We start from the raw sequence: 14,279 nt of genomic DNA, 5'->3' as shown, positions 1-14,279 counted from the left end.
AAACTGAATGAGAAAAGCATTGTTGCTAGCAGGAGCCTGAGAAGCAAAATGAGAGAATTTTAATTTATTTTTTTAGGCAAAAGATCGATGGGACGAAAAGGGGTTGCCTGACACAGCAACTTTCCCTGGGATCTTAGGGTAGGAGAAGATCTTAGGGAAGGAGAAGAAGGGAATTTCATGGGACTCTGAAGTTCATCAACTGAGCAAAGACTAACAGAACGTAGATCTATGAAAAACTTTTTCTAGAGCAGCATCAGCCCTACATGCTGTGGTTAAGGCTGTGCTGTCAAGTGAAATAATAGAATTGTTCTTCCTTCTCCTTATCCATTTGTTCTTGGCTGTGCTTTTTCTTCTCCTTCCTGGCAGGGGGGTTGGAACGAAACACCAGCCTCCTGCCGCTCTGCAGAGGAAGAAGAGGCACGTGCATCAGTGCCGTGTTGGAGTAGCATGTCTGAACCATGCAGCTAAAGCTGCTTCATGCTGCCAGGCTCTCCTGCTGTGAGGGTCCATGGCCCCTTGCTGTCTGTTTTTTAGGCAGGTTTCAGTGTGTCTATAAAGTGTGTTTTTTCTATTAGAAAATGAGTGTGAAGCACCTGAAGGCTGTGCACATGCTCGTGCTTCAGCTTGCTACAACATACTATTGCACCTGCAACTGGTTTCTGGCTAAAGCCTTATTTGTACTATCTCAAGAGGAAGGCAAGTTGGAAGTCCGAAGAAATATCTGAGGGAGCCTGCAGAACCCTCTTATTTTATCTGGGGTAAAGGGGCAGGGACTCATGGTGCCTGTTCTCAATCGCCCATGCTGTCACCGGCTTGGTGTGTGACTGAGAACTGGGATGTCCTCACTTGTGTTGACCTGTGAAATGTGCAGCGGGAGCCATGGCCTGAAGCTCCGTGCTGTGCCTCCTGAGGGGCCAAAGCTCAGTTTGGCGTAATGTGGAACATGCCAAAAAAAGGTATGGTTTGATGGCATGGCTGAGCTGATCTAGGGCCTTGCTCCCGTTATTGGGAGTGTCTTGCTGCTGCCTGGTTCCTCATTTGCTGATTTGCATGCTTTTTTTAATACTGCCAAGTTAACAAGTTGAAATGAGCTTACTGAGAAAATTGGCAAGTAATGGAGGGGGCCATGTGGTCAAGACAAGGATAGGAGAAGGACGAGGGAAGGACACTGAGCTAGAATAACTTGCAGTATAACTGACTTCCCAGCAGTTGCTTAAGTTACATCAGTCCTGTAAATTGGGCTACACCTGAGTATGGGTGCCATCCCCACCCAGCTACGAAGGCCCCTAGTAACAGTCTTCCCTTGAACGCTTGATGCTCAAGTACCCCCAGCTTCTCTGAAGTGGGCTGTTGAGGCGAGGTGTTCCTATGGATTACTGCGCTTACCTCTTTTTTTATAGTTGCCTGGGATCTTTCCAGGGCCCTTTGCAATCTTTCCTCCTGCTCCTGCTTCTGTTGTCTCAGCTTTTCCTCTCTGAGCCTTTTGAAGGGAGCAAATAAAGGATGGGTTAAATGTGGCGTGCAGCTACACCAAATATGCTTTTGGCACACAGCATCAACATCTAACATTACATCTTACATCTAACAGTGTAAGACCACCGGAGCACAGGGGTTTGGTATAGCCAATGCTGGAGTCTGTTGCTGTGAAGGTGGTAAGAGGGGAACACTTGCTGCAGTTGATCCTACTCTCCGGAGTGAGGGGTGGAAAAAGCATGTCAAGCTTTGCAAATGGAGATGTCAGACGGTTGTTCTCTCTTACAGACATGCTCTGTACCACCTTCAGCAGGTGCCTTACGCTCTACAGTTGACCAGGATGCTCACCAGCTTTGTGGCTGAATGATGCTTATTGTGTCTTAAGTTCTCACCAGTGCAGCCAAGTCTGTGACATACAGATGTAAGAGGGTTTTACATCCATGGAGCTACACTTTGCCTAAATGGGCACAGTGGAGGCTGATACTGTTAACTGGCTCCAATTCCCTATGGAAATGAAGCGCTAGAACAGAAATGGGCTCAAGCTATGGAACACTGCAGCGGAAAGGAAATGAATTCTTGACCTTGTGATCTTCAGGAAAACTTTAAATGCTCTTTGAAGCTTTGTTTGTTTGTTTGGGTTTGCTTTTTATTTGCGGGGGTCAGATTTCTTCCTGAATTCTTCTCCTCCATCCCCAGTGTGTCTTCTTTCTTTGGTAAGTTAAGAGTGCAAAACCATTCACAGAACATCAGGAAGAAGCATCATACCCTTCTACTACAAAGGTGAGGAAAGATGCAGAGAAAGAGAGTAATGTCACTGTTCTGGCTTTAAATCCTCGCACTATTTTTTTTTTCCTCTGCTGGATCTGATTCACCTGAGGATGGCCAGATCCAATCAGCTGTCCCGTTGCATCTTTGCTGTTTGTGAGGGGAAATTTCATGTGTGTAACTGAGCCAAAAGGAATGTGTCTCATCTCAGAAACTAAATTTATTGTGTTAATTGGCTACTATTTAATTTAATAATACAAGTTCAACTTGAGAGTTTTGTAGAAGAAGCATTTGAAAGCTGGTGTTGCTGACAAATGCCCTTGTGTACCTATTGAAGCCTGACAAAATATCAAGGCATGTCAGACTTTTAGTGTGTTAAATAACTACAGAGGAGTAATTTTCTATTTAATCAGTTTAAATATTGTTACTGCAAACTGCCTTCTTAAAATGATGATTCTCTTCCAGATTTTGCCCTTTTCTAATGTAGCTTCCAGGTCTTTTCTAATGTAGCTGTGGGCTGCTGCTCGCTGATCGGGAGATGCAAGTACTATGAATGTGAAACCCTTACAGAAGTAAAATGGGATGGATTGGTCACATGGGCTTTCAGATTGCCGTTACAGTTTCCTGGGTTGATCTGACAAATTTGGCTCTTTCAGTGGCTTTGCTTTTGGCTGTCAACATTTAAAAATAGAGGCCCCATTTCCTGAAGAGGGTCTTGTCTTACCTTATCCTCCGTTCCTTTTTTTTGGCTTTCTGAGCCTGTTCTATCTTTGCTGGTGGGATTTTCTCCAGGTTGTCCAGTAAATCATTGAGCTGCTTTTCTATCACCATTAGCATCTGCACTGTCTGTAGGTTTGCCTCATTTTCTCCAGTGCAGTGGCAATAGATTTCCTGCACCTTCTTGTTCAGGCTTGTGAGCATTTTGTCCTAGAGATGAGAGGAGATACGGTGAGAAGCATGGCTGGGTTCTGCCCAGCAGAACCACAACATCCCTCCAAAAGCAAAGGAAATCAGTACACTTTAATTCCCTTAACAAGACTCAATTGCTTGTTTCCTGGTTTGCTTAGCACCAGTGTCTGGGATAGACGGCTGTATTGAGCCATTCTTCTGTTGGTCTCATCTTCCCAGCTTTGCTGTGGCCTGGGACAGGTTGCAGCTGCCCGGTTGCCTCTGCGAGCCCTACTCCTACCTTGTAGCAGCTGCATGGAGCAGATGCATTTGCCCCACTTTGCTGCCTCAGCAGTGCCCCAAACCTGGCCTTGCTATAGCTCCATTGCTCAGAAACAGTGCTGATCCCTCCCCAGTGCAACCCACTGTCTGCTTTTTTCCCAGGATGGATATGGCTGGTGAGAGGAATGCGTGCTAACCCCCCTTGCCTTGATCTCAGGATGTACCTGGTCATCAGCTTTGTATTCTCCAGAGGAAAAGAGGTGAACTTTGAGCTTCAGATCTGCTACTTTCTCTTCTTCCTTGGCGATGGAGGATTTGAGGGTGACTACCTGCTGTTTCAGCTCTGCCAACTTCTTCTCCCTAGGCAAGAAGAGAAAGGAGGTATTTTGAAAGGGCATCTCTGAAACACGATTCCTCTGCTGCTTTCCAGCCTGGGACCGTCCCTCCTGCTGCCGGCAGATGGAGGCAATGCTTCATGCCATTTCTGGGGAACTTGCACCCACAGCTCTGAGAGCAGAGGGAACTGGTGATTTTTCTGGAGTAACAGTTACTGTGCTGGTGTGGGGGAGGAAGAATTAGCATAGCTAAATATTCAAGACTTTTTAATAGGTCAATGGGGGAATTAGATTACCTTTAAAAACTTTCACAAGGGGATAAGCTACGCTTTAAATGGGAATATGTGTGTCTACCTGCCATTGAAATACTATATTGCAATTACACTTGGGTTCCCTGCTGGCTTCCTCTAGGAAGGGTTTGCATTGAGTCGGAATAGGTGCTGGTCTGAATCACTCCAGGACATGCCTTGTTTCTTCCTTTGATCTTTCTTCATGAGAATTACACGTTACTTCTGGCTTATGTCCACTCCAGGATGCTAAATGCATCAGTTCCCCAGCCTGTACCTTGAGGACTAAGGAACTAGTCCCAAGCTCAAGTCCTATCTCCTAAACTACATGGATGGGACACTTTCCTAGGAGCTCACAAGATGGTGAGTGAGCTGGATGGGCTGCAGCTGGGCTCTAAGGTATGAGAAAGACACTCTTTGTTGTGTGCTGCGTGAACAGTATTACGTGTAGTCTGCAGCATGCAGCCTGATGGCGAGGTGCTAGTGAGGGGAAGGGGGTCACTTATGTTTGAAAGCTGGGGCACAGGGACCCCTTCCCACCACTTGCAGGGTCACACTTACATGCTTTCATGTGTGGTGATGAAAGTGTGTTGGACCTTGTCCAAACTTTCCTCGATCTCCTGGGAATTCTGGATCAAGGACAAGTTCTCTTCCTCCATCTCCGTGAAAATAGACAGCAGTTGTTGGGGATCAGTAAAATACAACTCAGGCTCCTGGAGTGGAAAACACATGCCATGAGTTTTTGTCCTCCTCTAGTTTCTTTTCCATTGAACTACATGGAGGTTGGTCTGCACTAGCCCTGGCTGTTCAAATGCTCTCCCACATAGAGAGGTCCGTGACTGTCCACGTACAAATGTCTCCCACCTTCCTGCCATGTGCGTAGCTTTACGCTGCCTCAGTAGCTCACCCCCAAAACAAGTTGCATTTTGGGGAGTAAAAAGTGGTGCAAACATCTGTGAGTGGGAAAACTTCAATTTCAGACATAAAACATTAACTTCATTAATTTCAAAATCTTCTGTTATATGATGTCATATCTTGTTGGGGGATGGCAAGCTTTGAGATCGTGGTAGGTTTTTGGAAGGTGGAGGAGGAAAGTTAAAATAAGGTATTTATAATACGTGTTGCTAAAACATGAACATTTATGAATGTATAAACAAACATTTATAATTAGTGGCTACAGTAACTCCTCAATACCGTAATGAATGGTTAGAAGGTGAGAGAAATTAGTAACATCAATAAATGACACAGGACAAACAGAAAGTGTAAATATTTCAACATGAGACTTCTGACCTCATCTTCGTCCGAGCAGGTTTCACTTTCTGCATCCTCCAATGAACTTCTGAAAAAGCATTTTGTGCATCAGGCCCTTAGAGAAATGATAGCTCAAAGGAGACCTTGTTAGTAAATTATGAACGCTGGGGTTTTTTTACTGTTGCTGTTTGCTCCTGAACATCCTTTGCATGTTCACACGTTTGCCCCCCCGTGGCTGTGGGCTGTTTGGGGGTCAGTAGGAGCGAGGGGTCACACAAACATGCAGCGTGGGAGCTACATCTGTCCACAAGCAAGCTGTCTTTTGAGCTGCTCCGGGCTCTGCTGGCCAGCGGGGTCGGGACATGACGCGTGAGCCTGAACTGAGGGTGTTGATCCAAACGCCTTTGAACTCGATGGGAGGCTTTGGCTCTTGGGCAATGAGAAGGCAGAGGTAAGAGCCTTATTAAAAAGGCTCAGGCAGCAGCACAGCAAGTGTAGAGAAAGCCTTGTGCTCCGTGTGGGATGTGGCACTGCTCCTAAACAACATGGTGTAGCCACCATGGGAGTCTGCAGTTTTTTCCTGCCCTGGGAGAAGGTTGTTGAGTGCTTCTTCCACTGCACAGCCTACTACCATTAGCCAGCAGTGGGGCCTCTTTCTTCCCTGCTCAGCCCCAGGGACAAGCCAGCTCACAGAGCTTGAGGAGCAAGGCAAGAGGTGCCTGACTGATGTTGGCAGCAGAGCCTGCTCATCACCTTCACTTGCACCTGTCAACCTGTGCCATGGAGGGGTGAAAAGCCTCCATTTGCATCATCTTAGTGCCAGCCCCACGTGTGTCCACATCGTTCCTGCCATGTGGCAGCAGCCCAGTAATTGCAGTGGCTTCATGAGGGGTGGCACACGCCAGCCCTGCTTGGGAGAACCTGGCACCTGCAACACTCTGAGTGGAGGCAGGGGAAATGGCCCTGCAAGCAATGACTTACTTCAAACCCTATTGGTAACCAGGTTTTTTGGCCTTAGGAAACTCACCAGCCACTCACGCTTTGCTTCTCCAGACAATTGCTTTCTTTGCCTCAAGAAGCTGGAGCTGGTCATACTTGTCTCATACTTCCACCTGCCCCTCCTCTTCTTAGGCTGGCCCTGCCTACATTACAGCGGCATTACTCTGCCTGTATCCCAGCATATACTGTCTGAAGGCTCTTACTGAAAGTAGACGGTCAATGCAATGTGGGTCTACAGTGGCCTCGGACCTTCATTAATGGCAAAACAACAGGCAGCTATTTGCATGGCGGCTGTGACCAACAGTGGGAACCAATAGCTCAGCCACAAATAGGCTGCAGAGAAGCTTTGCTCCAGGACAAATGCCCAAGGTCTATGATTCCTCCTGGGGTTATCTCAAGGCCCAAATTCTTTGGGCAAGGCTCTCAGCAGAGGATTTGAGGATGAGGCTCTGTTGGAGTAGGTACATAGGTACTGACTTGCACACCTGATGGCTTTCTACTGGTATTTTGATTTGTTCCAATAAGACCCAGATCTCAGTGTGCTCACGGTGAAGGTGAGGAGTAGGTTTCCTCTATACTGACTCCCAGTCAGTTGAGTGCTCCCTACAGTACTTAAGTCTGTTGTTTCCATTGTCTTGTACTTACAGTTTTCTTGTTGATAGAGGCTTCAGGAAATTTTTGAGCTGTGGCCTGATCTCTTGTAATGACCTGAAATCCAAACTTTTTGAAGACAGCAGGGAACTTGGCACGTCTATATAACTGGTACTAGAGGGACTGGCAGTGTTTGTCCTGGCTGTCAGACCCTGGCCTGGAGACAAGAAGAGATGTACACTTAGAGCATGGAGCTGTCCCAGTGAGGAGCGGGTAGCTTTTCCCTGGCACTCACCCTGCTCTGCGGTGGTGGGAGGCGAGGCACTTTCTTCATTAGCTTTGTGTGTTGTTTTCAAATCCTTTTCCTTTGTGTGCTTTTTTCCATGTTCCTCCTGCCACTCTTTCGGAGATAGTTGATAGAGGAAGTCCCTGTACATCTTGTACTCCTCAAGAGTATTCTTGAATCTGGATATATCACTGGGTTGAGAGAAGTGGACAAAGTTTGTTAGCAGGGAGGAAAGCCCCTGTTTGAACAGGTTCTTTCTAACTCTTGATATTCAGCTTCACCCAGAGAAGGGACAAGAGGGCACGTGTCTTCATGGACATGCAAAGACAAATGGGAACCTGCCCTGTGTGCTCTCTGTGGTTCCTCATGTGGAAGCTGTCTGGTCACATCTCTGTGGCCAGAGCCTTGCTATGGCACTGGGCTTGCTAATTCGGGAATTTTTACTTGAAAATGAATGAGAAAGCTTGCCAGCTCAACACATAATGGGAATTATAGGGTGGGTTTTTTTTCTTCCCCCAGGTCACCATTAAAATGCATTACCTAGTTTTGTTTGGTTTTTAATCTGAGACTAAGCATTTAATTTTGGTTTTGGAATGTTTATACTTTAAAAAAAAAAAAAATTAAAAAACTAGTTGAGTTGTTTTAGAAGCAAAGCCAGCATCTGGAAAACAAAAGCTGAAACATTTTGACTCTTAAAATTGAACATTTTCAGAAATCTTTTTCCTCGATTCCCTTTTTCCCCAAGGGCTGTGAGGGTATAGCGCTGTAGGAGCTGCTAAAGGCTAGGCAGGAATAGTGTGCAACCATTACCTTTGGAGGTTCTCTATTTGCGAAGTGATTGCCTGGATCTCCGTTATTTTCTTTGTCTTTGCTGCGGTTTCTTTTTCGGCACTAGGGAAGAATGCATAAACGTAAGCCATAAAACAATTTAGCAGTAAGTGGGTAGTGAATTGAGGTGCACATAAAACAGAGAAAAAGATGTGGGGGGAGCACTACAAATATCTCTTATAGTTGTATCCCAGGTGATGCTTGGCTCCTGCCTGAAGGCCCTACTTGTCTTGGCAAAGAGAGTATGGGGTTCCAGCGACGCTTCCAGGTTAAGGCCTCCCTAATTTGGCTGCTGCTGAACATCAATTGCTGCTCTGCCCTTGTGATACCTGTAATGGGCCAAAGTGCTTGGCTCGCTTCACTTAGGGGACTGTTTCTCCCGTGAGGGGTTGGGCAGAAGCATATCCCTCTCTAAGGGTGTTGTGAGAAGAATGGAAGTGGTGGGGTCAACAGCAGGTTCCCTGCTGCAGCCAAATCAAAGGCTTTTGTAATGAGGGGATTCCCCAGCTATTGTTCTCCTTCCTCTCTTTCATTGAATGTGGGGGGGAAAGTGCCATCAGGACTGTAACTCTGGGCAAGCTCAGACATAGAGCATTTGCTAGCCAAAACCCTGCGTGGAGGTCGAGTAAAAGACCTCCTGTGTCCAGTGCAAAAAAGCACACAAGTGGTTCTCTCAACTTCCATTACATTTTCAGGGCTTGAACAGAGTTTTTATGGTTCTCCTTCAGGAACTCATCAAACATGGCAGCATCCTTCTCCAGGTAGTATTCAGCCTTTTCCAGTTTTCTTTCCTTGTTCTTTGCTACGTTCTCCATCCTTTGAATCTCATCTCGCTTTACTGCCATGGCATACTGAAATGAACCCAAAAGGCAACATAGTCACATCGGTTGGTCGATTTTAAAGGTATGTTGGTTTAGCTTTGTTCTTGGTTACCTTATTACCTTATAGTTGTTGGCGGAGAAGGTAAGGATTTCAAACTAAATTATGTGTCTTAGTGCAAACTAGGTACATAGAGGCCAGGAGATATTTCAGAAGTAACATAGCAAATAAGCAGTGAAATTAAAGAGAGAATCCAGTAGTTGCAGCAGTGCATTGACTCTGGGCTGACAAAGATTGATTCAGTTGTGTTACAGCACAATAATAGAGGTGAATAATGGGGATATTCCAGCACGGCTCCCTTATTTTGAGTTCAGAATGGCTCCCAGCTATAATTTATGTATAGGACAGCAGAAGCCAAATTGTCAGTATATCTGTGCATCTCACAAATGAAATAGTTGCTTGGCTGCTACTGGATGGTGCGAATGACCTATGTTCCTTCTTTCTTGGTTGGGATTGCTGGGCTATAGGCTACAAGTGTCTTTAACACAGGACTTGGACAATCAGTTCATGAGGCCTGATGTGTGCCTCCTTGGTATGATCTCTAGGCAATGGATCTCAGGGGGAAAAAAAAACAAAACAAAGCAACACAGAGAAGAATAATTAAACGAACAGAAAGTAACATTCTTAAAGCCAAGTACCTCAAGTAAAAATACCTCTCTTCTGTCATTTATGTAGTCACGGAAGGTCTCCTTTTCTAATGGGTAGTCTGAAATGAGGATATAGAGTTGATCAGACTAGAGGGGGAAATATGGCCAAGGCAAAACACAGTGAATATGGAGGCTGCTGTGAGCATGGATGTGGTTGGCATTGGAGCCAGCAATACTGATTATTTTATTATAGTTTTGACCTTGTTTAGGATCAGTTTCATATGGGCTTTCACAGAGTAAAACCAGGTAGAATGGAGTGGAGAATTTGGTCCTTACAAAGGTCAATGTCCTCTAGACATTAATGGCAAAGCTACTCCTCATGTCAAAGGCAGAAAGTTTAGGCCCGGATCCACTAAAATCCAACTTTAGGTCAGCTTAGTAGAAATGTCTGCATGACACAAGGTCCTGCAAACTCTCAGCTGACTCCCAGCTGATTCCCAGAGCTCACAGCTACTGCAGAGGCCATAGGGGATGGTGGAATCCAGGCTACTGCGGTGGGGGTGATACATGCTCCGTATGTAAATGCATGAGATGGAGATGGCCCAGCCGCACAGAGGTTGGCAAGATGCAGCATATAACTATTGTGTTTGCAAGAGCTCACCAAAGTCAGCTAGAGCTAACTGCTACTCCCATCCCCTCTTTGATTTTTACTTTAGGCGGTAACCCAGCTGAGCAGCACCACTACAAAGATAGTAACCGTTCCCTACCTTTTTTAATGGCTGTCTTCCATGAAAGACTGTCCTGAAGAGTTTTCAGTTTCTCTTCATTTGTTGCCTGTTTTCTGCCCTCCTCTTCTTCCTCCTTTTGCAGAGCTTTCCTCAACGCTTTTTGCTTTGCTTTTATTTTAGCAGAGTAAGTCATTTTCTCATGGATTTTCATGGTCTTCATCCTTTCACGTTCCTATGAGGAAAAGTCAGTTATGTGGACAGTTTGATTATGTGCTTTGTTTGCTGTGGTTTTTAAAGACATGAGTCGTTATTCACAGTTTAGAAATTTGCAGGCTACTGATATCCTGCTGATGCATGGTTGCTGGTTTATCTGACTAATCCCAATGATATTCTCTCTTGAGGCAACTGAAACACTTCATTTCTTAGCATTTGTTCTCATTAGTTTGTTGATTTGTATTCTGCATCTAGCCACCAGCTGTGCCAGTTTGGACCTACTCAGTGTCCTCATTTTTCCTTCCTGGATTACTCCTGGGAGAGAATGGAAATTTTCAGAGATTCATCCTTCAAGTCCCCTAGTAAGAGGGAACAAAAGGACAGCCCATGCTCGATACCAACTCAGTCCAACTTTCACAAAGGCATGTATATCCTCAAGTTCGGGTTGAGAGGACCTATTCAAACCCACTCCAGAGCTTTCTGGAGGGTAAAAGGTTGTTCATGCTCAGTGCTTTCACATGGGCTGAAGTGTACTTCATTGCTCTTTGCACAGTTAGGGCATGGGTTAGGCTGAGGACATCACTCAGCAGACATCCTTGGTGCACTTCTTCCTAAGCCCTTCCCCATACTTATATAGTGACCTTCAACCCAAGCTAAAACCAGACTATCATTCATCAATGTGAGGTGAGGTGGCTTGCTTGAGCTTGTTTGGAGCTCTCCCTTTGTGATTTAGAAACAAAGACCTCTTGCTTCCACACTACTGCCTGGCTTCTGCAACCACATGCAACAATCAGACCTCTCAGAGATGCGACAACCTCTCCATGACTTCCCACCCCCTTTGGATTGCATGCCCTAATGAAAGTCCACTGCAGAAATAAGGAAGAAAGAGACATTCCTGAGACCCAGCTCTATGGTCTGGTGGGTTGCAGTTCCCTATCTTATGGAGAGAAACCTAAGGCATGAAACCCATGTCGTCCTTCTTCCTAGGCATTCATTTTGTTGGCAGTTCAGAAGGTGGTCACATCAAACATTGGAATACAGCGTCCCAAGCAGAAAGCCAAGCCTGTTGAAGTGGAAAGCAAAAGATCTTTCACCAAAGCTTTATGTAGAAATCAATGCTAACAGCACTGGCAGGTATCTTCTCCAGGAACAGGAGCGAGTGGTAAATCTACCTTGAAGTAAGTAAGTAAAGTGACAATATCCAGATTTTGCACTAGCAACCAGCAAGCCTGTGCTCAGATCTGCTCTTGGTAAAGTTAATCTCTCATCATGGACTTCGGTGGACTTGAAGCTGATCTGGGGGAATCTCAGCTGAATTTGACAGCTATTATTTCTGTCATGCACTAAATTTTGGTATTATATCGGTTGGTTGCCTGCCCTAGTGAACTGCTTGTATATACATTGGCCTAAAGCATGTATACATACCGCCTTAGCCTTTTTTCTTTCCTTGTCCCTTATTGAGAAAATGTCGATATCTGGAGGAATTGTAAATGGATTTTTCATGGGGTTTTCTTCCTCCTCTTCTGGGCTTTCTGCAAAAAATGGATGAGGATGTAGAAGACGCAAGGCAGAATATCAGGACCCAGTGCAAAGGGACTTTGCTGCGTCACACCTGAAGGGTGGGCAGCTGTGCTCACAGCTGCAGATGCCTAACAATGCTGACTCAAGAGTGGGGAGCTGAATAGGGCTTATAAGAAGCCAGTGATGTAACTGAGACCTCTGTATGGTTTATGTCACTTGACCATATCTGCTGATCAACTCAGGATTTCAGCCAGGGATTTTTGTAAGTCTGGAGCTATTTTACCTGTCTCATCTGATCATGGGCAGAAGAATCTGAATACAGTCCTCTCCTTTGACCTAACAATAAAAAGCTGCTGGAGCATCATGACCTTACCTGACAGCACAGGCTGGGTTTCCATTCCAGGTTTGGAAGAGAGACTTTTAGATGTTGACTCTGTATGTGGAGATGGCATCTTTGACCCTGGCCCAAGGAAAACCATAAATAAATCAATCAACTGGGACCTGCCAGTAACTGACGCAGCAGGTTTTACAGCAGTGATGGGCCTAGGGGCTTTCTGGACCTTAACCACTGAGCCTTTTGTGTCTGTAGGAATTAACAAAAAGCTTCAGTAAACTGGAAAATATTTGTGTTCTGACTCCAAAAAGGAGATGTTCATCCCTGGCTTATGTGAAAGCTGTGTAAAACATAGTCCTCCTTACACGCACACTGATGGGAAAGCAAAGACAAAACAATTTGGAGATAACAAGCAACTCAAGTCCCTTGCCTCTTGTTCCACCCACATCTCCTGTTCTGATCCACACCCATACTTTGTCATCCTCCCATTGCTGGTTCACAAGCAACATTTTTACTCGCTAAAGCTCTTACCAGTAATTGCTTCAGCACTGTGGGTTTCTTGTGATAAGGCTGAATGATTGTTGGACAGCACAGACATGCTGTAGAGAACTCTGTCGTGTTTAATTTTAGGCTGGCAAACTGTTGAAGGTTAGGTTTTTGTTTCTCTGAATCCAGTCTCTTTTTGTAGTCTTTGCTATGGATCCTAGGGGAAAAGGCATAATTGTAACGATCTCGCTTACAAAGAACAGATAGGCCATTGTTAAAGTTATCTTCTAATCAACAAGGGCAGCAAGCTGGGTCCCAGTGAGGTATTAGTTCAATTGATGCAATTCTGCTGCTGGGACTGTTCCTGATCTGCACTGGTATAAGACACAGCAGAAAATATTCTCTTCCGCTTGCACTAGTTTTAAGGCTATTTTAGAGCATCGTTTTTTGCTCTGAACAGCCTCCAGTTTTTATGTATTTTGAGCTAAACTCATCTGGCCTAATTTCCATGTACGTCCTCGATGCTTTGTGTTTCCTATTGGTTGTGTTTCTGCAGCTGCCCAATTAGTATCTTATTCTTTGGAGGTGTCAAACTTTCACTGTTTGACACAGAGGCTGAGGTAGAATTTAGGCGGTTTTAATACATCCCAAATGTTTTCTCTCTCCTTTTCAGTTCTTGAAGCACCTTTTCCAAAAGCCTTCTTGACTGCTAGCTCAGATTTCATGTCTCTCTGGACTTCGTATAACTTAACGGGATATTTCGCTCTAGGGGTCCCTCATCTACATCCTGGAACAACATAACCCCTGCTGATGACGTGAGTTTTGGAGAAAACCCCGTCAGGGCAGGGGTAGGACGGCAGTCAAACGCCTGCAGCGTTCAGTTGAATACACTCTGTGAAATATGCAGAGCTGTTGCAGCAAACACCTGGATGTTCAGCCCTCTTAGTGTGCACCTTGACTTCTGTAATCTAAAACCCTTCTCATAAAAATCTTCTCGTTCATGTAGTTGATTTAAATTCCTGCTACAGGGAATGGGACTGAAAAGCAGGACTAGACAGAGGATACTGGCATATGGAAAACAATTGTCAGTGAAACTCTCAGAGATAAACAGTGCTTTATAATATAATTTTAGTCAAGCATAGGAATTTGTTTCTAAGGTTAACTTATAAATATTCATTTTATCAAGGTATTTATGGTTTGAGGTTGTTGGGGTTTTTTTAATAGATTGTTTGCACGTCACTCTGGAAATAATGCCAAAAGCTACAGAAGCGCTAGTTGTGCTAATTATAATTATTAAGCTCAATAATGTAAATAAAAAGTTGTTTTGTTGCTAGAATCATTTGGCATATATTTCACTGCCTCTGACATTTTTATGTTTCAGTAGCTACGTACCAATGGCCAGCAGTATGTGAATCAATAGATAAGGCGTTTATGGTTTTAATTTACCGAAACATTTATTCAGTGCTTTTCCCTAGCATCAAGCTGCTGCACAGAAAAAAATATGCCAAAGTAAACATGCAAACAGTTCTAAAAAAAATACAATAAA

General features: G+C 44.8%; 1 protein-coding gene across 1 annotated transcript; it reads right to left on the bottom strand.

The window, feature by feature from the left end:
* Positions 1-286: 286 nt before the first annotated feature.
* On the bottom strand, positions 287-12,323 carry CFAP100 (cilia and flagella associated protein 100). Its single transcript, XM_076345863.1, has 14 exons — positions 12,287-12,323; positions 11,818-11,924; positions 10,219-10,411; positions 9,503-9,570; positions 8,673-8,836; positions 7,968-8,048; positions 7,167-7,348; positions 6,926-7,088; positions 5,321-5,369; positions 4,592-4,743; positions 3,633-3,768; positions 2,963-3,165; positions 1,387-1,480; positions 287-400 (listed from the first exon to the last, which is right to left on the bottom strand). Exons 1-14 carry the CDS (start codon positions 12,309-12,311, stop codon positions 287-289), a joined length of 1,731 nt encoding a protein of 576 aa, XP_076201978.1. The 5' UTR covers positions 12,312-12,323.
* Between the last annotated feature and the right edge of the window lie 1,956 nt (positions 12,324-14,279).

The sequence above is a fragment of the Aptenodytes patagonicus genome, chromosome 8 (genome assembly GCF_965638725.1).
Source record: "Aptenodytes patagonicus chromosome 8, bAptPat1.pri.cur, whole genome shotgun sequence".
In the NCBI taxonomy this organism is placed as follows: domain Eukaryota; kingdom Metazoa; phylum Chordata; class Aves; order Sphenisciformes; family Spheniscidae; genus Aptenodytes; species Aptenodytes patagonicus.
This window is presented reverse-complemented; position numbering and strand designations above follow the sequence as displayed.